This window comes from Talaromyces atroroseus (assembly GCF_001907595.1).
Source record: "Talaromyces atroroseus strain IBT 11181 chromosome Unknown scaffold_2, whole genome shotgun sequence".
NCBI lineage: Eukaryota > Fungi > Ascomycota > Eurotiomycetes > Eurotiales > Trichocomaceae > Talaromyces > Talaromyces atroroseus.
The window spans coordinates 375,310-399,684 of record NW_017971434.1 but is presented as its reverse complement, the minus strand read 5'-3'; the positions used below and the strand labels follow the sequence as shown (position 1 = coordinate 399,684).

Genomic DNA, 24,375 nt, shown 5'->3' with positions numbered 1-24,375 from the left:
CTTTTGAAAGTAGATGCACTTCTGGGATGCTTAGCCTTATATGAATACTCTAGATACTTCGCCTCAAACTGAGGCAATGTTCTCACCTTTTTGAATACGTTTACGGCCGTAAATACATCAAACTACAACCTCTTTGGCGGTGTGGATATGCCTCCCTCAAGGAAGGTTGGGGCTCAGGGCTGACACCTGTTAGCAAAAAAAGCCTTGTTATAACCAATGAAGGTGCCTTGGTGGTTCTGACTAGCACTTTCGAGACTGTAAAGCATTCCTGATTAAGAACTCATCCTGTCGATGCTCTTTCCACATGGAAGACCCATACTCTCCTGTCAATCCAGCAGTAAGCTCATATAGAACTTTCATAGGGCACGACTCAGGATACACTTTCTTCTATGGAGATTGTAAAAAAGGATCCTCATTGAGCAGAAGTCTGGACAGCTGTGGTGGATCTCGTATACTCCATACTCCGTATGCAGTAATCTGATCGAAATCTTGGGATGATCATCGTCATGGCTCCGCTATGCTTGCCCTATCAGGCTAGGCTTCCCGCTCGGCCACACGTTGCTGCCGCAAAGTGGATCTGATCCGAAGAGGAAGCCCATTTTGGACTAGTTTGATGCTCGTTCTAGATCTTCACTAAATTGAGCCCTAGGGGTACTCAATAAGACTACTCCCAGAGGCCCTCCAGTAGTGCCACCGGGCCGACATATAAGCACAACGCATGCTGTTTCTATCATGTTCGCAGAATATATATTTGTCAAATTAACGGCGAGTTTAGCACTGCTTTGAGCTGCCGACTCGCTGTCTAGCAAGCTGCTTCGGAATGACCCCTAGACATAGTCTGAACTCTCGGAATACCTGAAATGTTTGGAATTAGCATCGCTATCACTTCTTACGCTCTAATTGTCACAACTCCATACACGCTCTACCCTATTAGGCTAATCTTGTTTGTCTTTACAAAGGCTACGTTTTAGTACGACGGAGTGGAGTACTATGCTCAGTACGGAGTATCCACCCCGAAACTTGTCCCGGATGAACATAGATAAGCAGACGGAATGGAGCAAATCATAAAGCAGAGGTACGAAGACAAATCTATCTATTCTGGCAGGGCAAGACGTATAATTATGCTTCACTGCGTCTCCGGGCTTCTCTCCTCGGCTTCCTGATACTCAACTCGAAGCAGAAACCCTAAAGTCAACGGCAACACAATTCATTGTTCTTTCGTCATAGGTAGCGTGGAAATGTCCCTCGCCAAAGAGGAAAATGGCCAAATGGCCGAGCAAATCAAAGTCGCGAGCACCTGGTGCGGTCCTGGGCCTGCAACCTACGACTTCCGAACAGACACCATCACAACTCCAACCTTGTCCATGCTGCAAGCAATTGCCCAGACGACGCTGATGGACGATGTGTACCAGGAGGACCCGACCACGACGGAATTTGAGAAGTACATGGCTCAGCTGACGGGCAAGGAGGACAGTCTCCTGGTCATGTCGGGCACGATGGGAAACCAGATCGCCCTCCGCTCGCTCTTGACGCAACCGCCACACGCCATTCTCTGCCATCATCGATCTCACATTCTTCAATCGGAGGCAGGCGGCTGCTCATCTCTATCCCAGGCGCACATGCAGCCGTGTATCCCGGCTAACGGACAGTACCTGACGCTCGAGGATATCAAGCAAACCGCGGTCATCAGCAACAATATCCATGTCTCTCCAACCCGTGTCATCTCGCTAGAGAACACTCTGGCCGGTGTCATCACTCCCCTGGAGGAAATTCGTCGGATATCTGTGTTTGCTCGCTCCAACGGCATCAAGATGCACCTAGACGGTGCAAGGCTTTGGGAGGCGGTAGCTGCTGGAGCTGGCTCCTTGACCGACTTTCTAGAGTGTTTCGATACCGCCCAAATGTGTTTCTCCAAGGGCCTGGCCGCTCCCATCGGAAGCATCATCGTCGGTCCAAAAAGAATACTAGAGCACTGTAGATGGGTCAGAAAAAGCATTGGTGGAGGTATTCGACAAGCCGGGATCATTTGCGCCGCGGCCCGCGTAGCGGTCGAGGAGAATTTCGGCAAAGGCCCCAGTGGTGAAGGTGGTCAATTGCGAGAGACGCACAAGAAGGCCAAGATCATCGAGGGTATGTGGCTCAGTCGTGGCGGAACAGTCAGTCGACCCGTCGAAACCAACATGGTCCTGTTGGATCTGCCATATAGCGGCATCACAGTGGACGAGTTTATCCGCGCGGGTAAGGAGGAAGGGGTAAAATTGATGGGTGGAAGGATTGTCGTCCACTATCAAATTGTCGACGAGGCTATGGCTAGGTTAGAGAAGGTTTTTGATCGCGTGTTGTCAGTCAAGGAGAAGCGAAATGGGGTGATTCAAGAGGCACAGTCTGTATATAGATAAAGGGGAAAGAACAAATATGATTTTGCCTTGTCAAGGTGTCTCTACCTATAATTAAGCTGATTCTTTCATAGTAGCATCGGAATCTGATGCTCGACGGTTACATTTCAAAGTACTTGCGCATATAGACAGAGAATCGTAACCACGGCTATTGGATGCTTTGGAGGATATTAGAAACATTTCTAAACTTCTTCTAAGTAGTTGCTATTGTCATTTCTATCTTAGTCTTGTTATCTAATCTCACAATTGTACATTATCATCTAAACCTCCGAGGCTGCAGCAATGATCTTGTCCGTCATTTCGGACAGACTGTCGGCCATGACATCCATCTTGGTGTCGAATATCTCAATGCAAGACTCTTTCTCATAGATCGAACAATAGGCGCCGCGGAAGCTTTTTACGACACGTATAAAGTTAACCTTCAAATATTCTAATGCTCTCCCTCCGTAACAAGAATGCAACTTACCCGGCCTTGACAGCAGCGCTGACATCCCACATATGTGCAGCGGCGAACCACTTTTGATCTGCGGGAGCGAATTTGTCTAGCATGGGCTGATACGAGCCCATGGAAGGTTTTATAAACTCTATAGAAGAGGTATCTGCGGATTCCGAGATTGACGACCCAGGCTTTAAGAAATCATGACATGAGACCAGGTTTTCAGCAGGCATGTCAAAACCGGCGCGCTTGAAGTAGCCGCCAACCCTTTGCGCATCGCCCGTGGTCAAACACCAGACAGTAAATCCGTTTTCTCTTAGCTTCTCCATCATCTCTCGGCAACCTGGGCGCAATTCCAGCTTGGAATAGCCGGCGTGACACATATCTCTTTCCTCGTCGGTTGCGAAGGACCTCGGGTCGTCAATTCCAGCCATAAACAGGATGCGGTAGAAAAGCGCCTTGAACACTTCTGCGTACGGCTTCTCTCGCTTGGACATGCGGAGCATCGTGTGTTCGAGCTCAGCAGCTTGCATCCACGCGAACCCAAAAAGTTTGGCCGTCACATTTTGCGCCAGGAGTCTCGGCCCAATAGCCTGTTCGATGCTATCAAAAAAGGCGTCAAATGACACACAGGTGCCGACGACGTCGAAGACAACGTGCTTCTTGGGGGAGGCCATGTTGCGCGCAACGAACTATATGGAGCGATTGTTGGGAATTGTAGATGAAAAGCAGGAGGAATGCCGTATATTAGTCACTGGATGCTCAACAACAAGTCTTAAATCCTCTGTGTGTGAAAAATAGAAATAGAATACTTCTCTAGTCTATAGACCCCCGTAAATCAAACGTCCGGAGCCAACGCCTTATCTATCATCTCCACTCCGAAGGGACTCCGGAGGGACTCCGACAGCGCGGACTATTTTGAATCTTTTTGGCCAATTAGGCAATAACATGTGTTCATGTCTTGCGCTCCATTGCAACTTTCGAAGTTGGATCAATTGTGCTGGTATCTCGAATTCTAGGATCAGTGCGGATGTTGGTTGGATTTCTCATCTACACTCCCGATGCCAATGGCGACGACATACATGGCGCATCTAGATTCTTGCTTCTAACAGAAGAAGTCTGACGACTGTTATTATGTGCTTTACAACGAACTTATTGAACTAAGTAAAGATAAACAAACACATTTCTTGCCCTAGAACACTGTTGTAGCCTGTTTATCACCACACTACCACAGAAACAACATCTTGGAACCTGCATCAAAAGGCTGTACGGTGAATAATAAAAAGCTTTGCTTTTCTGTGATCATTCAGCCCCACAAAATGTTGAGCTTGTGCAGGCCTTTCTTAGGCTTTTGTGGAGGCTCGACGTTGCGATTAGCAATGTCAATGAACGGCTGGATAGGAATATCGTCCAAGGCCACAATTTTTGTTTTGCAAATATACTTATATCCAAAATACAGGATTAGGAAAAGAGGGATGTTAATATAAGAGGAGACGAACGTCTCGTTGTCCCAGTGGCCCCTGATAAAGGTTGAGTAGCCGCCAGTGATAAGAAAGACGGTGAGCACGACCAGCGCAGCCCACGTGATATACGGCTGGAATGGGGTTGCCCACGGTAGAGACTTTCGAGAAATGCCTTGCTTTTTGCAGCCATAGAAGAAACGGAGGTATGTGACCAGGATGGTCAACCAGTTGGTTAGGGTGGTGATGGAGACAAGGTCTTGCAGCCAGTCAAACACCGTGCTTGCGGTTGAAGATAGCGTCATGTATCCTAGGCACATAAACAAGCCGTACAGAGAAATTGCCACCCAGGGTACTGAGAATCTGTTGAGCCGAGTGAAGAACTTGGGAGCTCGGCCGTGCACAGCCAGTCCAACTAATACCCTCGATCCTCCGAGTAAGTTTGAGTTTCCCGAAGACCAGGCAGAGCTGATGACGACGGCATTGATGATTGACGGGACAACCTTGATCCCTGCTCGAGTGGCTGCAATAACAAACGGTGATGTGGATGCCGTGCCACTGGAATGATCGAGACTGGGGTCATTAGACGGTACGACGAGGCCAATCATGAAGATTGATATGACTAGATGAAAGAAGTCAGATCCGCGAACAAACATAACTTCATTTTCTTTGTTCAGCTTTTTGCGTGTGTGCGTGTTTGTGTGAAGCAACATACTGTAGAATACAGAGATTCGAATGAAAATGCGCTTGGTGGCCTGGGGAATAGCTCGCCTCGGAGACTTGGTCTCTCCAGCTGCAACTGTGATTGTTTCAATGCCTGAAAAGGCGTAAAGAGCGTTATTCAAGGATGTCCAGACACCCAAGAAACGGCCAAGGGAGCCGCTGATCCCAAGGTACTGAACCAACGGACCGGGATCGCGCCAATATCTAAACCCGATGGATTCATGATTGGGACCGCCACCACAAGTAATGACGAGAGCCTGATACAAAACTTCTTAGGTCGAGCGATTCCTCTAGATTGGGCTATCACTTACCATGATGTTGGCTCCAATGATCAGCAAGATCTTCAGCGTGGAGAAAAAGAACTCGAGCTCTCCATACACACGAACAAAGACCAGAGCAGTGCACAACATGATCAAGCCGAAGATGGTGATCCAGATGGCACTGTTCAAGTCCGACCAGAACTGCACCAGCACAGATGCGGCTACGATCTCAGCGGGAATGGACACGAGGTAGGAGTAAACCAGGTTATAGCCATTGGCAAATGCCAATGCTGGATCAACAAAGAATTCAGCATAGCGCACGATGCCCCCGTTCAGAGGAACAAGTGTTCCCATTTCACCTACTGCGAGCGTGACGGTACCAGCCACACTGCCCATGACAAGATACCCTAGGAACGCCCCTAACGGGCCAGAGCGAGCAATTTCTCGGCCTGAGCTGAGGAAGAGACCCGTTCCAATGGTGCCAGCCAGGGCGATCATTTGGATGTGTCTCTGATGAAGGCCCTGCCTTAACGCCTTAACTTCTTCGAACTCACCATTGCTCTGCTCAGCCATTTGTAGAGGCGCCTCCACGTCGGGAGAAGTAGATTTCTCGTCTTTGGTCGATATGTGGATTGCGTCGACGTGCGTATCCATTGTGGAAATCGTAAAGTGATCCGTAGAAAACAAAGTTCAAAGATAGAGCTTTCCAGACAGATACTGTATTCTAGAGTTATGGCAAACCTCACAAGGCGATTTCTTCGGCTTATAGGTCCCCTACTTTGTTAAGAGTGCTTGCTGTAAAGCGCCCGGACCTTGCCAGGTGATTAGGTATCTATGCCTAGATTATAGCCATGCAGATAAGCCATGTGGTAGGTAGCGTTCATCACCGGTCGAGAATGAGGGTCGAGTATCGCTGAAGGAAAAGGTCACATAGACGCCGATATTCGACATGACTGACTATCTTGAAGGGGCAAGATAAGCAGTTCCAAAACAGGGAAAATGGAGTCCGAAGCGGGATGACCAGGAGTCCACTCCGTTAGATAAGGGGCAATTCGACCAATTCGGGGAGCGTGCGATGTAAATTGTCGAGGAGCATATGAATCGGCTCTAACAAATGTAGGTGCACACAGTGACACATAAAGTCTCTGCCCGCGAAGCCATCATGGCTATTGCACAACCTCCTCAAGCCGCCTTCATCAAGACTCATCACCATATCATGCCCAGAGTCTTCCTGGTTACCGGCACCTCGACCGGTTTTGGCCATGACCTGGTCCAAGAGATACTAAACCGAGGCGACATTGCCGTGGCGACCGCGCGCAGACCGGCGGCTCTCCACTTCGACAAGACCTCAGAGGACAGCTACCTAGCCTTGGAACTCGACGTAACAGAACCAAAAAGCATCAAAGCAGCATTCGCCAAGGCTGTGGAGCGCTTTGGACGCATCGATGTGGTCGTGAACAATGCCGGCTACGGCCTCACGGGATGCTTCGAAGAATACACCGACGAGCAAATCCGGACGCAGATGGAAGTCAACTTCTTCGGTGTCATCAACGTCTCAAGGGAAGCCATTGCCGCCATGAGAAAGCAGAAGCCTAGCGGCGGTGTCATTCAACAAGTGACGAGCGTCGGTGGCCAACGGGGAGCCGCGTGCTTCAGCATGTATGCCGCAAGCAAATGGGCAGTTGAAGGTTTCACAGAGTCACTTTCCAAGGAGGTCAAGCCGGAATGGGGCATTAAATTTACCTGCATTGAGCCCGGTGGTTTCCGGTAAGTTCGCACTGAGAGATGCTGTGTATAATGTCTCATTTCTGGCGAATTGCAGGACCGAGTGGGCTGGTCGTTCAATGACATTTGCCGACCGTTATCCGGACTACGATCATCTCGATGCCAAAGCCATGATGATGGCCCGGAATGGAACCCAGCCTGGTGATCCAAAGAAGGCCGCAAAGGTCTTTTACGAACTGGCCGTCATGGAAAACCCGCCCTTGAGGATCTTGCTCGGCTCAGATGCGTACCCGGCCATCCTGGCGAGGCTGGAGGCAGAGCGACAGAATTTCATCAAGTACGAGAAGCTCAGCTTGAGCACAGATGTGGATTAGAAGCAGTAGATACTTACCAATCGAAAAACACTTATCTACGTCCATGGATGTACTAGATCTTTAATTCGTTTGTATAGAAGGCATAGACCGTAGGCATCTTCGACAGAACCTTCATCAATACCTAGCCAGAAGGAATGTTATTGGAAGTGCTTCTTGGTATCTTAGATTCTATACATTGTGGGCTATCCCTGCAGCACTAAGCATAAAAACAATCATGCATCCTTGACGATTATATCCCCTCCTGCAGGGCCGTTCTTGACCTTCTCGAGTCTCTCCCGCGTCGTTTGGAACAGTCTCGGAACGCCGATATCTTCAAACGCAACACCATCTCTAACCATCTTTGCAACACCCAATGCCGACAGAAACACCACAGGCATCCCATGCCCATTAAAGCCTGCAAGGACATACTGATCATCCTCCCCTGGTAGAGCACCAACATGAGGGAGAGAATCCCAGCTGTACCCCATGACCCCAGTCCAGGATTTATCTACTTTGGCGCCACTGTCTTCCCAGCCATGGAAAGTCCTCTGCATATAACCATCATAATAATCTTTAACTTCGTCAATGAGTATAGAATCGTCCACGTTATTGTACCACTGCTTTAAAAAGGGGCGATATTTCAGGTTCGCTCCTCCAACAACAATGCTACCGTCAGCACGAGGGATGAGATAAGACACTACCCCGTCCGTGTCACGCACGATGTAAGAGTTGTTCAGTAACGGTGGTCTTGTTCCCCCTTGGACCGAAATATGAGTGCAAAACCCCTTGCAGGGGACAATGGCTTGGCTGTATTGTGGAAGAAGCCCCGAGACGTAAGCGTTGTTTGCGTAAACCACTTTTCGAGCAAAGGTTGCGCCACGTGCAGTGGAAATGATAAACCCGCCAGAGGTCTGCCGTGTGACCGCCTTCACTGGCGTATGAGTCTGTAGGTTGACCATACCAGTCTCAAGAATCGACTTGGTGAGGTGCAGGATCAGCTTGTACGGCCAGAGAGTAGCTGCAGTGAAAGAGGCGCAAGCTCTAGTTCCCTTGACCCCGGAGATGCCCTCTGCATCCTTGCCAAGCACGAAGAATACATCTTTAATGTACTCCAGATTGTGGGAGACCAGCATGTCGTATTTTTCCTTGGCCTTGAGGGCATCTTCTTCGTTACACCATACATCAATGGACCTGGTAAGGGTGAAGTCGCAGTCGATCTTTTCTCTTTCGACCAAGGATTTTATGGCTTTAATGTGTGCGACTTCGAATTCTGACACCTCGACAGCGCGTTCGATGCCAGCTCGATCGATGAATTTGGGCATGGGGCTGTACATGTCGGGTCGCAGGTGGCCGCCATTGCGTCCTGTTGCGCCTGAGCAGACGCCTCGTGCCTCCAAGATGGTGACCGATAGCTTGGTCTTGCTGTCACCGGCCTCTTCTTTGACTAAATGGTAAGCTGTGCTGATTCCGGCGTAGCCAGCGCCTATTATGACCACATCGCTGGAGGCCGGAAGGTCTTCTGTTGTCCGGTAATCATGCAGCTCATGAATGTCTCTATGCCAAAATGGCACCGTCGGATTTTCAACTGGTAAGCAACGAGCGGGATCCATTGCCGGTACTGGGTCTGTTCAACTGCCGTGTTCATGTGAGGTTGGAGGGCATTTCTGAGCATCATGAGCACAATATAAGGGACAGTCGGTATTTGATTAAGGTTGTCGTCTGGCGAGTTGGAGATAGTATAGCGTAGTTCTGTACAGCATGTATAACTTCGGACTCCGGATCCACTCCGACGCTCCGGGGGAACCGACTATTCTTATCTTCAACCAACTATCATCGGCAGAAGGCAGCACTAAATAAGAGGGGGAAGGAGTCTGAAGCTGACGTGTGATATGAACGACAGATATGCTTCCGCGAACCTGAGGTCGATGTTGAACGGGTCTACTGACTTGCATGATTTTGATTTGCACAAGCACGAAGACGAGAAGGTTGTATCCTCAATCTTCAGTCTTTTGAGGGTCCTTGCGCATGTAGGCTTGGTCTCGGCTAAATAATTAGATGGAATTCCAGTTAGGCACCGTAAACTACGACGTTAAATGATTCCATCTTACCAAGGTGTTCAGGGTAGACATTTTTATACCACGCACAGGAGTCACCTTGGCTAAATTCTCCTCAAGAGTCACCCCGATGGACTCAATATCGACCAATTGAGCATATATTAGGTCTAAAAAGGCTGGTTACTCTGTTCAAGCCAAGCTCCCTGTGTCCAATCTACAGTGTTCAGCCAATCCATATCAATGATGGTGGCCTGCGCAAGATCGAAATCATGCTCGCTGTCAATGGCGGTAGACGAATATCCTCGCGACTGCTCCAGCTCATCTTGTAGGCCATACTGTCTTCGAGGCTGATGCTCATTATTAGGTCTTGGGCGGACATCGGTGTTATCATGCAACGGTCCCAGAGAGTCGAATACAGCGTCAATAATCCTCTGCAGAACTTTCTTAAACTTTCTACTGAGCTGTGCATTATTATCCGTAGGCCGTATCCAGTCAAGTAGGGCTCCGAACATGGTTAGGTTTTGAACGACCGAGGACCGCGACAGCTGAACAGACGAGTGAACAGCTGGTGAGGGTGGTGCAAGTTTGCAAGCTCGGAGCAGTTCAATACACAGAATCCCTGCGCTGGGCATTCCGTATGATACAGACTATACAGACGTAAGTAAATGTTGCATCCATAGACCTATGGCTAGACATACAATCCAGTCAAAAGCATAATTGAGGTCCTGTAACTGATCTCGATTGTGCCAAAGGGAGAGAATGATAGATATCATATCCTGGGCTATATCAAACAAGTCCTGACCACCGCAGAATTCCCGCGAGACCAGAAGACGCTGCAGGAGGAAGTGACATTGTAATATATCGAGGTGTATACGAGTAATGATGTACATGTCGTGAGCGCTTTGCGAATAGAAGCCTGAGCCTGGCTCTGACGGCCATTCCGAGCTACGACGATACTGAATGTGTGGAGGATAGGAAGCAACTATCTGCCTCAACTGGACAATGAGATTCCTGCAAAAAGATAGTCCAAAGTCAGAAGGGAGAATAAAAATGTACCCTCCTAGAAGACTGACTCACTCTACCTCTAATTTTGTGAATTGCAGATTCACGCTTAAGGACAGTTCCAATATTCCCTCTCTAATGGGGCTGAGCATGGCGAGTGCTCGGAGCCAGGTTGTCGTGTAGATTCGACCATCTGTATTCCAGCCATTTGAGTCGAGCCTCGCCAAGGCAGCTGCCAGTCTTTCCCTGCCACCGTAGACATCTTTCTCACACAGGTCGAGGGGAAGTGGGTATTGACAGTAACGACGACTTAGCATAGGTGGTCGCGCATTAAACAAACTCTCACATTTATCGAGATAGTATATGGACGCCGCAATGGATGCTCGGTATTGGGAAAACGGCGTGACCTTGTCAAGAGACGGCTGGCGATGCAATCCTGCTGTTATGAAAGCGCTGCACACAGTGCCAAAGTCTACTCGTATGCGATCGCTCTCGTCGCTAATGATCACACTCTGCAGTTTGCTACTGTTCTTCATGCAAATGACCATGATATCACTGACTTCAAAATGGTCTTCGCAGAGCCTCACACAGGCATTAGCGCACTCTCTCATCTTGTCTGCGGCAGTGTTGCGATCCCGCCTCTGCTGTTCGGGCAGATCAAACACCGAGTCCCATTCTTGCTTGTGTTTGAAAGCAATCCCAGCCCAGCCAAACAGAATCCCCAGCATCTCCCACCGCAGATAGGCTCCAGAAAACCAATTCACCCAAGTGGAGCAATCGAAGCTGGTGTCGGAATCACTCTGGGGCATCGGATGAAGCTTTTTGTCATTATGGAAGAGATCATTTGCCATTCTAGACACTGACTCGCGTGTCCGATGGTCGCCCAGACAATCACCGTAGTCCCTCCATACCTGCTCTAGGCACTTCTGGATCATGGTCGGGGACAACCAGACATCGTAAATGTGATGGAGATCCGCCACCAGCATGTCACAAGTGCGACGTGTGGGGAAATTCATGAGGGTATTGATGGCCAATTCCATGCGAGGCCCGTCCTTGACATCAAGCTCCCGGCCTGTCTCGCGATGGGAGTTGGTCGCATCATTGATGACCGGGACAAAACTCTCTTGGTTCTCGAAGAAGACTGCGGAGAACCGAGTCGTCTGGTGTCGGCCAACTTCCTTCTGGAACAGTGTGTTCCGCTCTACGACGTCGAAGCCCCCGCTGTCCGGATCTGCAGCAGAGGACAAGGAAGAAGCACGGGTAGCGATGGGAGTATCGAAGCGCAGAGGAGTATGAAAAGTGAAAGGAGAGCGGCGCTTGGTCATGGGTGCAGGATGATAGACACAATTCAGGTTGCGCATGGTACAGCGCGAACACCTGGGACTCTCATGGTCACAGCGAACTTTGGACTTGCGACATGGCTCGCAGGCTTGTGGTACACCATTCTGACGTCGTCTTGGTACAGCCATTGCTCTGTAGGCCTAGGCGGCCCATGGTGAGGAAGCCAAGATGGATCTCTAGACATGAAGTCTTATCTGCTGGGTATGGAGGATGAAGCATATGATTGGCTGGGCCGCCGCCTGGGCGTGGTTATCACAGTAATTCTGCCACCGCCTTTTGGCTCAGAGCGGCTGCAGCAGACAACCAAGGACTCTGCTGAAGTACTTCTAAGGTGCCTACGTCTGGATAGTTTATTTTATTCGTCTCATCATTGCGTTCCCTAGTGGTAGTAACAAGGCCAACTTTCAGATTCAGTCAGATACTTAACGACGTAGCTTGGCCTTAAGTGACTAACTTAGTTAAGTTAGTTAACTAGGTTACCATGGTTTGCTTACAAATTGCACCCCGCCATCCACGGATCTAGTTAGATCCTTGGCGCGATAAGATCCCATGGTCAACTTCCTTTCTCGTCCTCTTGCCATCTTCAATCCCCAAGGTAACTGACATCGCCATCATTGCGCTCTTACGCTATTGCCACCTGCGCTTGACGGTGTGTTTTGCTATCCTAGAGAGTGAGAGAGAGAGAGAGAGAGCGAGAGAGAGAGAGCGAAAGACTAATCAGTAACTAGCCGACCACTGCCCTCCTGCGCAGTCGCATCAACTACAGCACCATGGCATCCGCAACCACCTTCTACGACTTCTCTCCTCCCGACAGTACGTTTCTCCATCCCAGCTATAACGTGCATATAACAAAGCACGCACCTACTAACGATATATCTTTCGCACACCAGAAAAGGGAAACCCATACCCGCTCGACTCGTACCGCGGCAAAGTCGTGCTCGTCGTCAACACCGCGTCCAAGTGCGGCTTCACCCCGCAGTTTGCCGGGCTGGAAAAGCTGTACAAGACCATCGAAGAAAAGCACCCCGGCGCATTCACCATTCTCGGCTTTCCCTGCAATCAATTCGGCAATCAGGATCCCGGAAGCAACGATGAAATCCAGAGCTTTTGCCAGGTGAACTACGGCGTCACTTTCCCTATGCTCGGAAAGATCGATGTCAATGGGAGCAAGGCCGACCCTTTGTTTGAATGGATCAAGGGTGAGAAGCCTGGTCTGTTTGGCGTGAAAAGGGTGTTGTGGAACTTTGAGAAGGCTTTGATTAATAGTAAGGGAGAAGTGGTCGGGAGATGGAGGAGTTTAACCAAGCCGGAGAGTTTGGAGTCGACGATTGTGCAGGAGATTGAGAACGCTAAGAAGGAGGCTCCTGCCCCTGCTGCTACTGAAACGACAAGTGCTGTCCCTGCAAAGGCCGAGGACGAGCCCAAGTCAACTTAGTTGATTCGACCTTTTTCTTTTTTTCGTTTTCTTGTAGCCATAGTAGTTTTCTGATACCAGATTGCAGTTTGTACGTTCAGAAGAATGAGTTGATTGATGGTTCTATTGTTATTGATAATGATTATTACCGTGTTCAGTCTTTCAGTACGCATAATAAATAGTTTCATCACGCCTTTGGAATTAGATTTCTCAGCGACAGATCGTACACGACATCCTCCACCTTTTTAACCTGTATATTTCAGTGACATTAGCTTTATTTATTTTATTTTATTTTTTTTTCCCTTTCCTTTCATTTTCATTGTCTGAACATACCGAGTACTTTATCCCATCGCTCCTCTTCCGCAGTATATCATTCTTCAAGTTGAGCAACTGAAAGCCCGCGAACAAATCCTTGATGAAATTATTAATCTCAAGAGGACGATGATAATCGCCCAAGGTGACCGAGTTCACGGCCAGACGCGAAAGCTCTTCAACCATCGAAATCAGGGCGAGCAGGTATTCTTCGATGGTGAGGTGGAATTTGTCTTCGTCTTTGAGATTGACGGGGACTACATTTCGATACAGTCAGTGTTCCTTCTGTCTTCTTATGAGTTAGAAATAAATAGACAAACCTTCAAGGAAACTTCCAATCTCTTCAATCGTCAAGAACGAAGCCTTGGACGAAGTCTTATACTCGGATAACCCGCCTAGCCACGCACACAGTTCGATGTAGTATACCTTTCAACCGAGTCAATCAATGAAAGGGGTTCCACTTTCGTTATTTTGTGCATACCAAGTTCTGTAACTCGCGCGACCAGACGCCATTATATTTGTAAAATGGGTGCTTGTTCGCCAACTGTGCCAATCGCGAAATGTCTTCTTTTTGCGCGAGGATTTGGTTTGCGGCGTCGTCTAGGACGGATTTCACTGTTTGAAAAATGAGGATTTTGTTTTGTTCGACGATTCAAGGCTTCAGAGGGGAGCGAGACTTACAGTCTCTGGTCGGGGTTGAATGGGCTCGGGAGAGGATTGCTTGTGTCGTTCGTCCTACACGTACACCAGTTAAAAGGGAAAGCTGTGCGATGCTGTGGTAGTGATAGATGGGAGAATATACCTTTTCTAGCAAGTGTCTGCACTATTTCGTGCAGTTCCTGTCGTGATAACAAGGTGAGTGAAGCTGTCAAGAAGCAGGTGAGGAATAACGCTTACATCACGCACAAAGGTCTCCTCGTCAATCTTGGTCTGCAGGTTCTCGAAAATGGCTGGGTCGATCATTTCGAATGTCAGGATCTGGCACTTATGTTGTGGACAAAAATTGAATAAGTACGATGCGGTCGGTGGTGACGGTGGTGATTATTTTTCTATGCGGGGAAGGAGAGCCGCGGATTGGTGGGGAGAGCTTTGCCGCATGACGAAGGAATTGGAGATATATCTACAGTAGTTAGTTTGCAAAATCAGAGTAACAACTCGAAAATCTCCTCCCTTGAAATTAAAATAGTGCGAAGATTTTCCGGTACATGTCTAGCTAGATCCAGACTAACCCTAGTGGTACTGCGCAGTCGCGGCATTAATACCTATGTAAATTACATGTAACCCTGCTGTTTACTATGACCATCCGTTTCGCGTAGAGTTTTTGTTACTCTTATTTATGCGGCTCGAGACGAGGCGTATGATTATTGAAACATATCATTATATACTGGTACTAGGTATTAAGTCTTGTATTATCCATCTATCTAGATTTTACTTGATATATCATATGCTAAGAGGCGATAAGCATTTCAGTGTATCTAAACTTACGTGAAATTACAACGTGCTTACTTTAATGCGGCCTTGCGAACTGTAAGCTGCCGATAAATACGCTCCAAAAAAGAGAAAGCATCGAAACCATAATGCCGACTGGGATCGATGGATCTTGCAAGTCCGTAACATGCCCTCGTGGTGTAACCCATGCCACGAAGAATACTAACAAAGGCAAGACACAGACCAAATTGTAGATGATGATCCCACTTAGGCTGACCCTTTCGCGAGCATATATCCCCCAGAAATCTTCTCGTTTGTCACCTGCTTCTTCCAGTACGGTCTTTTTCTTAGGGAGAAAATTCAGAATGTCAGAAGAATGAGCTCCTAGTCTTTTACACTTGTGGTGTAGATGAAGTAGTGGTCGTGGTTTGCGACAAGCGTAGAAACGTTTCTCGAATTCATGTTCGGAAATCGGGGGAATGTTGTCCATCGGCCTTGGCTGATACTCGTACTCGGTATTTACATGATCAGGAAATGCATGTTGAATTCTAGGTGCGAATTCGTGGTCATCGAATTTCTCAAACTGCGATTGATCCATTTAACCGAAATGTTTAGAAAATATTGTACTAGATCGGAGACGTTACCTTGTAGAAGTCACAATGAGAGTACCTCCAAACGCTGAAACGGCCCCGTATGGAGGTTATAAGCTGACTTGTAAGTCTAGCTTGGGCAGAAACGGATGTTTATCTCCTCAGTGACTGCGGGGGAAGCTAAGAGTGGCTAGAGGGGGATTTTGAATGAATATCTAGCTATTATTAGAGGTGTTCAGCAAGGGGTCAAACTGCCTTCCGGTGCCCAAGTTGTGAAGCCGAACGAACGTCCCAAAGAGTAAGGTGGTGCCGAACTCACACCTCTATTTTAGGCTTAAGCAAGCCAGAAGTAAGAACAAGTTACGAGGTTTGGGATCCAACTCACGTAGAGTTTAACTACCTTGTATGCGCTAAGCCTGCCTTGCTCTACGAGCCACTCACTGTTCAGCTAATTTTTCACTCGATTACTAGTAACAGGGCCTAGGATACTACTTTTTAAGTTGTCCTGAGCTGCAAAAATCGTGTACCGCTAATAGCATTTCGAACTGGCAGGGTTCTACGCTTGAGGGCACTGGGTCCTCCATGACCTAGGACTATAGGGCCGCGGCACAGCAATGATTCTACCTAGAGAACTAGCTCGGACAAGATGACAGTACCTATGCTACGTGAAACCTCTTCTCCAGCCCGCCGGCAAGCCGACGAAATGATGAAAAAAGTGATTCGCATCGCTCGGTGGTAGTGTAAGACCGAGGACACTGTGCGCAGGAGCATGTGCAAGCACAGAGACTCCCATGCGAGATCCAAAAATGAGATTAATCAATGTTGTGTTCCTTAGAACACTTTCAGAGATTAAACTGAAAAGAACAGATACTACACTTGATCTAAGCCAAAAGGCAAAGAGAGCTGAAGAAAAGAAGGAAAGAAAACAAGCAAAGCAGACGAGGGAAACCGCGCCTTTTATAGACAAAAGACGGTGGTCCGTGCGCAGAGATGCTGCCTAAGCGAGCCAATCAGCGTGCAGCACCCTTCTACGGAGTAGACAAGCAGCAGCCACATCGAGACAAACAGGGCAAACGCTACAAATCAGGCAAACGAGGCAAACAAAAACATACCCGCAGCCCTAGCCCTAAGCCTTCCCCCAATTGGGAAATTATCCTACCGCACCAACGGGCAATTTGCGTGCATCCCGAGAATTTGATCTTTCTCCATCCAGACCATCTCCGCCAGGCGCAGGATATTCACTTCTTTGCGTCAGAACAAAAACGACCAAAAAAACTATCAATTCACAATGGCTCCCGCTGTACGTTGAATCGCTTTGCTGTTCCATCCCCGGGGCATTTCCCCCGGGGAGTAAAAATTATTCATTATCTTTTTTTTTTTTTCGTGAAGGAACTGGAACAGTAGGCTAATCATGGATTCTGGGGGGGTTTTTTTTTCTATTAGGCTCGTACCAAGAAGCCTCAAAAGGTCACGAAGAAGGTATGTTCTAATTCAATTATCTGACCTCTTTTTCATTATCTTGTATAAGTCATTGACGAATAATAATAGTTCGTGATCAACGCTTCTCAACCCGCCAGCGACAAGATCTTCGACGTCTCTGCTTTTGAGAAGTTCCTGCACGACCGCATCAAGGTCGAGGGCCGCGTCGGTAACCTTGGCGACAACGTCCAGATCTCCCAGTCTGGCGATGGCAAGATCGAGGTCGTCACTCACATTCCTTTCTCTGGTCGCTACCTCAAGTACTTGTACGTTGGCAACAAATTATCCTGGCAGTTAAAAGTGTATCATGTTACTCACAATCCACAGGACCAAGAAGTTCCTCAAAAAGCAGCAGCTCCGTGACTGGCTCCGCGTCGTTTCCACCTCCAAGGGCGTCTACGAACTCCGCTTCTACAACGTTGTCAACGAGGAGGCTGATGAGGACGAGGACTAAATGTCTTCTTCTTCTGTGATGCGATGGGTTGGTCGGGTTCAAACCTTTTTGTCTTATGATACGGGCACGATGGACGGATTCGGTCGGTTCTGATACAATGCTACGATACACATATACCCCGGTTTGTGGGGTTTAGGTATCATGCCTATTCATGACGTGATGAGTATGGCACAAAACAAAATAAAACAGAATAAAAGTCCAAAAAATGGGAAATGACGCTCCGCGTTGATGCCAATTTTCTACACCTCAGTAAACGCTGTATGCAGTATGATATTCGTAACATACAAATGTTATAGAAGGCCAAAGGTCTGAATTATAAGACTCCTCCTGCCTTCATTGTCCATCCAGCCCTTTTGAGAATCTTGGCTTTCTCAGCCACCTTGAACCGGACCAGGTCACCGGTCGCCAGAGCATCTTCCTTCGAGTCGTGCCCTCTGTTTCCGCCCATTTGAATGTCTCTGTCAAGGTATAACTTGGCAAGATGCTTCAGACCATATCGCAGCGGTAGGCCCCTTGGATGCGGGTACAGCAGAACAGTATCAATAATAGTCGGGTGGATGATGCGCACCGCGTTCAGGTCATTGTCAATCGCATGTCCAATGAGCGGCGTTTCGGGGTCGAGAAATTCAAAAAGCAGTGTCCGCGCGACAGCAGGAGAGTCCACAACTTGCATGGGAGAAGAAGGCTTGATTTCGCCATTCTCCAGGTCAGCGGCAGCGGCAGTGGCAGTGATTGCAGTTTTTGGTATTGTCCCATATGGCACTGCAGTCGCAAAATGCTCTGGAAAGACGCCGGAAAACCTCGAGTTCAAATCCAAAATCTCCCCGATGGGCTTGACCAACACATCAAGTAGTAATTCCCCCTGAGGCCAGCTCAGCGCCGTCAATCGCACCAGTTCCAAACCGAGAGTTGTATAGGCCATCTCACAATCAAAAGTCACTGGTTTCCGAGGCTCTGTTGTTGGCTTTTCTCGGGTCGGGGTTTCTTCGAATTGTAGCACAGCGGCTAATCGCTTGGGATCTGATACTTTGAATGCATGATGTTCTGCCTTTGTGCATCCTGCTGATGTCCCCAGTGTCTCATTGCAGCAGGGATAATACGCCTCCGCCTGACCCGTTATATGATCCGTAGCCTTCCTCGCTGGCCTCACGATCTTGCCGGGATGATAGGTACAACGGCCTCCCGAGGCGAGAGACCCGTCTTCTCGACGGCCAGGAAATACCTGAAACCGCCCAGCGCATCGTTCGCACTTTTCCCAACCCTGCGCAGCCTCCATGCCTTTCCTCGCTTCCGCAATTTCTGTATCTGTAGGGACCCTGGTGATATAACCGAATTGCTCTTTGCCCTTGAGCTCTGTCCGAAGCATGCGAGCAATAATGATTTCTTCATCTTCTTTCAGATCCGTCGTGAACCTTTGGGCCTTGGGGGTTGGTTTTGTGGTGGGCGGCGGTTTGATTTTGTAGTACCGCGAGTTGAGGTATGCTGTAACTTCCTTTTCCCATACTTCCAGAGTCATTTTTTGAAGTTGGACAATTCGAAGCTTGATCACATTCCCATAAACCCGAGGGTTGTCAATCGCCGTTTTCTGCTCTTCGTCTAGTGCCATTACAATCAGTTCGTCGGGCGAGAGCACGAGTGATGGCCTTTCGGGGCTTCTGAGTTTCGCCGCCTTCTCGTTCAGAGCCTTCATTGCGCCGTGGAGTTTGAGTAAGATGGATGTTCGCACTGCGTGAGTTGCAGGCGCTTTCTTGAGCATTCTCGGGTTCAGGTATTGCTTCGGCAGGGCTTTTCTCCTTGTCGAGCCTGGCATAGCATCTGGGACCGACTTTGCTGTTGCTCCTGCTGCTGCTGCTGCAGATGCCGATACAGCAGGATCTGCTGGTAGTTTCTGCTTTGCATCTTCTTTCGCTGTCTCCTGTGTCTTTGAAGGTGGTGGCGGAGACACCTTTCTACGTGCTGATGGAAGGTCATTTATGTCGCGAGGTGCTGTGGGCTTAGCATCGTGACGTGTCAGCTTTGTCTTTTGCTCAGGTTGGCCGGTGTGATGGTCATCATGTGCGAGCTTTCTCCTTTTGCTGGCTGGTTCGGATTCCCTGACAGCATCCTTCGCGACATCCAAGCCCGGAGCTTCTGGCTTTTGCTCTTCATTTTCTGTCTCTGAATGCAGAAAGATGCAGTTCAATTGTCTGCAGTGCGGTCCCTCAGGACAGGCCACGCTTTTGAATAGTCCCAGCGGAGCAAACATGATGCATATTGATGGCGCTATCCAAGTCGTAGCGTGTAGGTGTACGAGATAAGAGGTTGATAAGACACGAAAATCGTGCTCTTCACATTCGCCTCTGCTGCACTTCGCCCATCAACCTAAGTGGGAGGAGGTATACTATCCCTAGGTATATATTGTAGTAGTTGATTCCTTGCGCCGTCCTCAGTTTATGTTGTCCTGATTCGCCGGGCTATCGCGTCACGTGCAGTCACGCGCCAGATCACTTTAATCTTTCACTCTGTCTCTTAGACCGCAAGTCGTGATAATTTATAAGTATGTATATACACATCAATATGAATATATAAATATATTAAACAGATATTCATTGTTCTCTCTTTGTGGCGGCGAAAGCACTTCCAGATTATGTCATACACAGCGCCGCTTTCTGATTGGTCCGATAAGAGTAGTACGCCGGCGCATTCATAATTAATGAGGCTGCCTACTCTACCTCATCTCATCCTCACTTCGACCTCCACGATTATTCAGATAGCTCAACATGAACGACAACTCAGATACCGACGGCAAAGCCGACCATCTTTGCGTGCTCGTTCACGGGTAAGTCGAGTGCGCTTCTACCAGCAAGAATAGTTAGCCAGCTAATGTTAAAAAACAAAAAGTCAAAAAGTAAAGCTAGCTAACCAGTAGACAAACAAACAGCCTCTGGGGTAACCCCTCGCATCTAGACTACCTCATATCCGCGCTCAAGGAACGCCATGGTCAAGACCGACTCTATATCCTCGCGGCGCAGCGCAACTCCGGGATGTATACCTACGACGGCATTGAGTTGGGCGGCGAACGAGTCGCGCACGAGATTGAAGATACCCTGGAGCAACTGGCCGGCCAGGGCTACCAGATCAAGAAACTGAGTGTAGTGGGCTACTCGCTCGGCGGTCTGGTTGCGAGGTATGCCATTGGCCTGCTGGAGGCAAGCGGGTATTTGGACAAGGTCGAGCCAGTGAATTTCACCACTTTTGCGTCTCCGCATGTCGGCGTGCGTACGCCTATCAAGGGCCTGCATAGTCATATGTGGAATGTGCTGGGTGCGCGGACTATATCCATGTCTGGGAGACAGCTGTTCATGATTGACGACTTCCGCGACACCGGCAAGCCACTGCTTAGCATCCTGGCTGATCCAAACAGCATTTTCATGCGGGGGCTGGCCAGGTTCAAGAACCGTTCCGTCTACTCGAACATTGTCAATGATAAATCCACCGTCTTCTACACGACGGCCATCTCGAAAGTCGACCCGTTCCCAAACCCGGAGGGCACGCATTTCAACTATGTCAAAGGATACGAGCCGGTCATCATCGACCCGGACATGCACGTTCTGCCACGGGAACAGGTTCAAGCAGACAAGGAAAGCGTTCTAACCAGATTATACACGCTCTTCGACAAGGTGTCGTTTGCCCTGATTCTCTCGGTTTTCATCCCCGTCGGCTCTGTGCTCTTTCTCCTGAATTCGGTCGTTCAGAACTTCCTCAGCCAGCAGCGAATTAAGCTCTACGAGCAGGGGAAGACGGACTTGCTGCCCGGCCGTTACAGAGTTCCCTTGATCATGCAGGACGTGCGGGGTGCGGTAGAAGATGTATTTGAGAATCTCAACTCATCCCAGGCCAACGAATACCTCTCCGAGCAAGACGCAGAGTATCACAAACAGGTCAAACTCCAAAAACGGATGAGTCAACGGAAATCAATACCGACTGAAGATAAACACAATGAAGAAGTAGAAGAAGAGCAAAGACCACTCCTGCAGCAAACTGAATTCGACGCCGGTCAGACCGAGTCCGAGTTCCCCATTCTCGCGCTCACGCCAGCTCAGTTCGAGATTATCGATTCGCTCAATGCCATTGGCTTCCGCAAGTATCCTGTTTATATCCACAAGGCGCGACACAGCCATGCGGCGATCATTGTGCGGATGGCGCGGGCGTCGTTTTCGGAGGGCAAGATTGTGGTGAAGCATTGGTTGGATAATGAGTTTCATCTGTAATTACTCTTCCGACCAGTGTATAGATCTGTTTTTTGTTGTATATAGAGCGGGCGGCGATGTCTTTACAAATCATCTAGCGATATTTTTTGAAGCATAATGTTCTTTCATTATTTTTTGTTCTACCTTGTATACATCCCGTTTCCAGGGATATATGTATAGAGAATCAAAATCGATGCAAGCAACGTTCATCGACAGGAAATACATGACGGACAAAGGCGTGGTCAGAAGATGACGGTAGATAGAAGGGAAGAAGATGTATGTGTAGGTCATAAATCATGAATCAATGTGAAGACGATTAAGAAACTAGCCATATAAACCACTAATCGAAGAAAGCCAAACGCCTATATCCATGAACCGAGCATATGATGGGGGGGAAAAATATTCCTGCAAGGTCGCTAGAGACCGCGGGTTTGATCAAGGTTGAGGGAATCATTAAAGACGAATATTTAGGAAAAAAAAAAAAAAAAAAAAGGGAAAAAAAAAAAGGTTACTCAAGTGTCACTCGATCCGAATCCGAGGGGGACTCAATCGTCTTGGCGAGTTCACGCTGCATGCCAAACTTGACGGCCTCCAGCACGTTGGCCGTGATTTTCTTGGGCGGGAAACGTGGGATCGTGCCCTCTTGGAACACGCCTGTCTTGACGAGAATGGAGAACCATTCAGCGCTGCCCGACGCCGCGTGGTCATTGAATTCATTGGTGCCGCGGATATCAGACTCGGGGGTGTCGCCAACAAAGTACACGGTGTCCAAGGCTTTGTTGATGCCGTGAGTCTCCTCACGCCACTGGCGAAGCAGACGGGTGGCGAATTCGAAGGTGCCGCGTTGAGGCTTGCCAAAGGCGATGGTGGTCAGTTCCTTGCCCGTGACGGCTTTGTAGAGCGCCTCGAGCGACGCGCGCAGAGCGCCCATGCCGATGCGAGTGTGGTCGTGGGCGGTGGACCAGACAATGTCGTTGTGCGAGAAGTACACGGGGGGCCCCTCGTCGAAGGTCGCGGAGCGCGTGCCAATCAGCCCGTTCTTGGACATGAGCAGGTCAAGGATAATTTGCTGGTCGCCGGCCCAGTCGCGGCTGTCGGCGAAGACGAAGATGGCTTCGATCTTGAGCGTGTTGAAGTCGCGCACGCGCGAGTTGGCCCATTCCTCGTCGGTCAGCTTGCGGAACGGCGTGGTATCCTTGTTCGTCTTGATGATGTCGCCCGGTGTCACGACGTCCTTGAATCCGTAGCCCTCGGCGACTTGGCGGCATTTCTCGCCGACGCCGCCGACCACGAGCACCGTGTTGTACTTCTCGGCCATTTCTCGCATGGGAGTGTGGCCGCAGATGAACTGTCCGGGGGAGACTTGGAGTTCTAGCTGGCGACTGAGATCGTTGCAGCGTTCTTCTTCGGTTTTGCCGCCTCCGTTTGTGACGAAGATGTACGGTCTGGACGAAGTCAGTTTTTGTTTTTCTTTTCTCTCTTTTTTTCTTTTTTTTTTTTTTTTTTCATATTGGAAGTAAACATACACTTTCATGCCAAGCTCATTCTCGCCATTGAGCACCTTCATCGCCTCGATGGCTTCTGGAATGACCCTGCCTCCACGGATGAGGACACCGTCGATATCAAAAGCAAAGGCATATCTGTCCGTGATGGCGCGCCCGGTCTTGTCGTGGGGGATGGCCTTGAGCACAGGAGATGCAGAGGCCGGACTGGTGTCTTCCGAGGATGACGACGAAGGCTCTTCGAGGTGCTCCTTGGCGAGCTGGAACGAGCGAGCGGTTTCGAACGAAATGCTTCGCGCCATCAGATGGTGTGGCGGCACCCCGACGGTTGGCCCTGTGAAGAGGTCTGCCGTGTTGGCAGGAGGCCCGGTCTGCTGGGACTCGGGCGCGAGGAGATTGCCGGTAGCAGCCATGGTTGTTTGTCTGGTCGGGAGCAGAGGTGGAGATCTTTTACCTAGGTAAGGGGGGGATATGCAGGTATACCGATCAAACGCGAGCGAGAGGGTGATATCTTATATGGCGACGTCGCTGCCCCGGAATGAGGGGATCCTATGGCACGGTTCCACTCGCGGTGGGCTGGATGATGCATTTCGCTCAGACGGAGTGGAGCTCTTACAGGCATGCATCCAAGGGTCTTTGTCTATGCTATACTATACTAGTTGTGTGTGGTGTAGTCGATGATTAGGTCGTGTTGTATGGAGTCTCCTGTGGAGACATGGAACGGACCTGAGTGTCTGTGCTCGACGGTAGCAACCTAGACATGCCCTCACTATAAGATGCGTACATCGAATAGCAAATGCTACCGGCTTAGTACCAAGAGAGACATATTATAATAGGATAACAGTATAATAATATAGTGAATATAATATACCGTCGGTGTACTCCGTTTGGTATTCCCGCCGCATGCTTCAGCCCCGTATTTCTCTGCCCAATGAGCGCCGGCTTATGTCAGCCCGCGCATGTGAACTTTGTGAAGGGCACATGCGCGCTACGCCGTTCTGGGCCTAGTGCTCGGGCCATCTCGGGAGGCCTGACGTCACCGCCTCAGGCAGCAATCAGGGCCCAATCAGGGATGGCACGCTTTTTTCTATGACATCGAGTCTTAGAACTGTACCGCCACCCTAACTCAACGAAACGGAACGAAACGTGCTCCTCTCCTGGCAAAAAGTACGCAATGCACCGCTCCACTTCCCCGGTTGCATCCCATGCTCCGTCCC

The 24,375-nt window shown here is 49.2% G+C and overlaps 12 protein-coding genes across 12 annotated transcripts; 5 read left to right on the top strand and 7 right to left on the bottom strand.

The window, feature by feature from the left end:
* Positions 1-1,238: 1,238 nt before the first annotated feature.
* Positions 1,239-2,399, top strand: UA08_02277 (hypothetical protein; the record flags this gene model as incomplete). Its single annotated transcript, XM_020264301.1, has 1 exon — positions 1,239-2,399. One exon carries the CDS (start codon positions 1,239-1,241, stop codon positions 2,397-2,399), a length of 1,161 nt encoding a protein of 386 aa, XP_020121996.1.
* A 257-nt stretch (positions 2,400-2,656) lies between these two features.
* On the bottom strand, positions 2,657-3,509 carry UA08_02276 (hypothetical protein; the record flags this gene model as incomplete). The annotated part of the gene is made up of 2 exons (XM_020264300.1): positions 2,657-2,789; positions 2,863-3,509. The coding sequence occupies 2 exons, from the start codon at positions 3,507-3,509 to the stop codon at positions 2,657-2,659; spliced, it is 780 nt and encodes a 259-aa protein (XP_020121995.1).
* Positions 3,510-4,138: 629 nt separating this feature from the next.
* On the bottom strand, positions 4,139-5,929 carry UA08_02275 (hypothetical protein; the record flags this gene model as incomplete). Its single annotated transcript, XM_020264299.1, has 3 exons — positions 4,139-4,914; positions 5,008-5,272; positions 5,327-5,929. 3 exons carry the CDS (start codon positions 5,927-5,929, stop codon positions 4,139-4,141), a joined length of 1,644 nt encoding a protein of 547 aa, XP_020121994.1.
* Positions 5,930-6,437: 508 nt separating this feature from the next.
* Positions 6,438-7,374, top strand: UA08_02274 (hypothetical protein; the record flags this gene model as incomplete). The annotated part of the gene is made up of 2 exons (XM_020264298.1): positions 6,438-7,042; positions 7,098-7,374. 2 exons carry the CDS (start codon positions 6,438-6,440, stop codon positions 7,372-7,374), a joined length of 882 nt encoding a protein of 293 aa, XP_020122001.1.
* A 212-nt stretch (positions 7,375-7,586) lies between these two features.
* UA08_02273 (hypothetical protein) lies at positions 7,587-8,963 on the bottom strand (the record flags this gene model as incomplete). Its single annotated transcript, XM_020264297.1, has 1 exon — positions 7,587-8,963. The coding sequence occupies one exon, from the start codon at positions 8,961-8,963 to the stop codon at positions 7,587-7,589; it is 1,377 nt and encodes a 458-aa protein (XP_020122000.1).
* A 611-nt stretch (positions 8,964-9,574) lies between these two features.
* On the bottom strand, positions 9,575-11,878 carry UA08_02272 (hypothetical protein; the record flags this gene model as incomplete). The annotated part of the gene is made up of 3 exons (XM_020264296.1): positions 9,575-10,054; positions 10,106-10,418; positions 10,485-11,878. 3 exons carry the CDS (start codon positions 11,876-11,878, stop codon positions 9,575-9,577), a joined length of 2,187 nt encoding a protein of 728 aa, XP_020121999.1.
* Positions 11,879-12,520: 642 nt separating this feature from the next.
* UA08_02271 (Glutathione peroxidase) lies at positions 12,521-13,185 on the top strand (the record flags this gene model as incomplete). Its single annotated transcript, XM_020264295.1, has 2 exons — positions 12,521-12,563; positions 12,641-13,185. The coding sequence occupies 2 exons, from the start codon at positions 12,521-12,523 to the stop codon at positions 13,183-13,185; spliced, it is 588 nt and encodes a 195-aa protein (XP_020121998.1).
* Positions 13,186-13,351: 166 nt separating this feature from the next.
* On the bottom strand, positions 13,352-14,439 carry UA08_02270 (hypothetical protein; the record flags this gene model as incomplete). Its single annotated transcript, XM_020264294.1, has 7 exons — positions 13,352-13,414; positions 13,498-13,733; positions 13,797-13,902; positions 13,958-14,091; positions 14,158-14,211; positions 14,279-14,315; positions 14,374-14,439. The coding sequence occupies 7 exons, from the start codon at positions 14,437-14,439 to the stop codon at positions 13,352-13,354; spliced, it is 696 nt and encodes a 231-aa protein (XP_020122487.1).
* A 2,343-nt stretch (positions 14,440-16,782) lies between these two features.
* On the top strand, positions 16,783-17,427 carry UA08_02269 (60S ribosomal protein L22; the record flags this gene model as incomplete). Its single annotated transcript, XM_020264292.1, has 4 exons — positions 16,783-16,794; positions 16,938-16,973; positions 17,043-17,239; positions 17,301-17,427. The coding sequence occupies 4 exons, from the start codon at positions 16,783-16,785 to the stop codon at positions 17,425-17,427; spliced, it is 372 nt and encodes a 123-aa protein (XP_020122488.1).
* Positions 17,428-17,740: 313 nt separating this feature from the next.
* On the bottom strand, positions 17,741-19,672 carry UA08_02268 (RNA exonuclease 3; the record flags this gene model as incomplete). Its single annotated transcript, XM_020264291.1, has 1 exon — positions 17,741-19,672. One exon carries the CDS (start codon positions 19,670-19,672, stop codon positions 17,741-17,743), a length of 1,932 nt encoding a protein of 643 aa, XP_020122493.1.
* A 514-nt stretch (positions 19,673-20,186) lies between these two features.
* Positions 20,187-21,677, top strand: UA08_02267 (hypothetical protein; the record flags this gene model as incomplete). The annotated part of the gene is made up of 2 exons (XM_020264290.1): positions 20,187-20,245; positions 20,348-21,677. 2 exons carry the CDS (start codon positions 20,187-20,189, stop codon positions 21,675-21,677), a joined length of 1,389 nt encoding a protein of 462 aa, XP_020122494.1.
* A 487-nt stretch (positions 21,678-22,164) lies between these two features.
* On the bottom strand, positions 22,165-23,571 carry UA08_02266 (hypothetical protein; the record flags this gene model as incomplete). Its single annotated transcript, XM_020264289.1, has 2 exons — positions 22,165-23,101; positions 23,183-23,571. The coding sequence occupies 2 exons, from the start codon at positions 23,569-23,571 to the stop codon at positions 22,165-22,167; spliced, it is 1,326 nt and encodes a 441-aa protein (XP_020122495.1).
* Between the last annotated feature and the right edge of the window lie 804 nt (positions 23,572-24,375).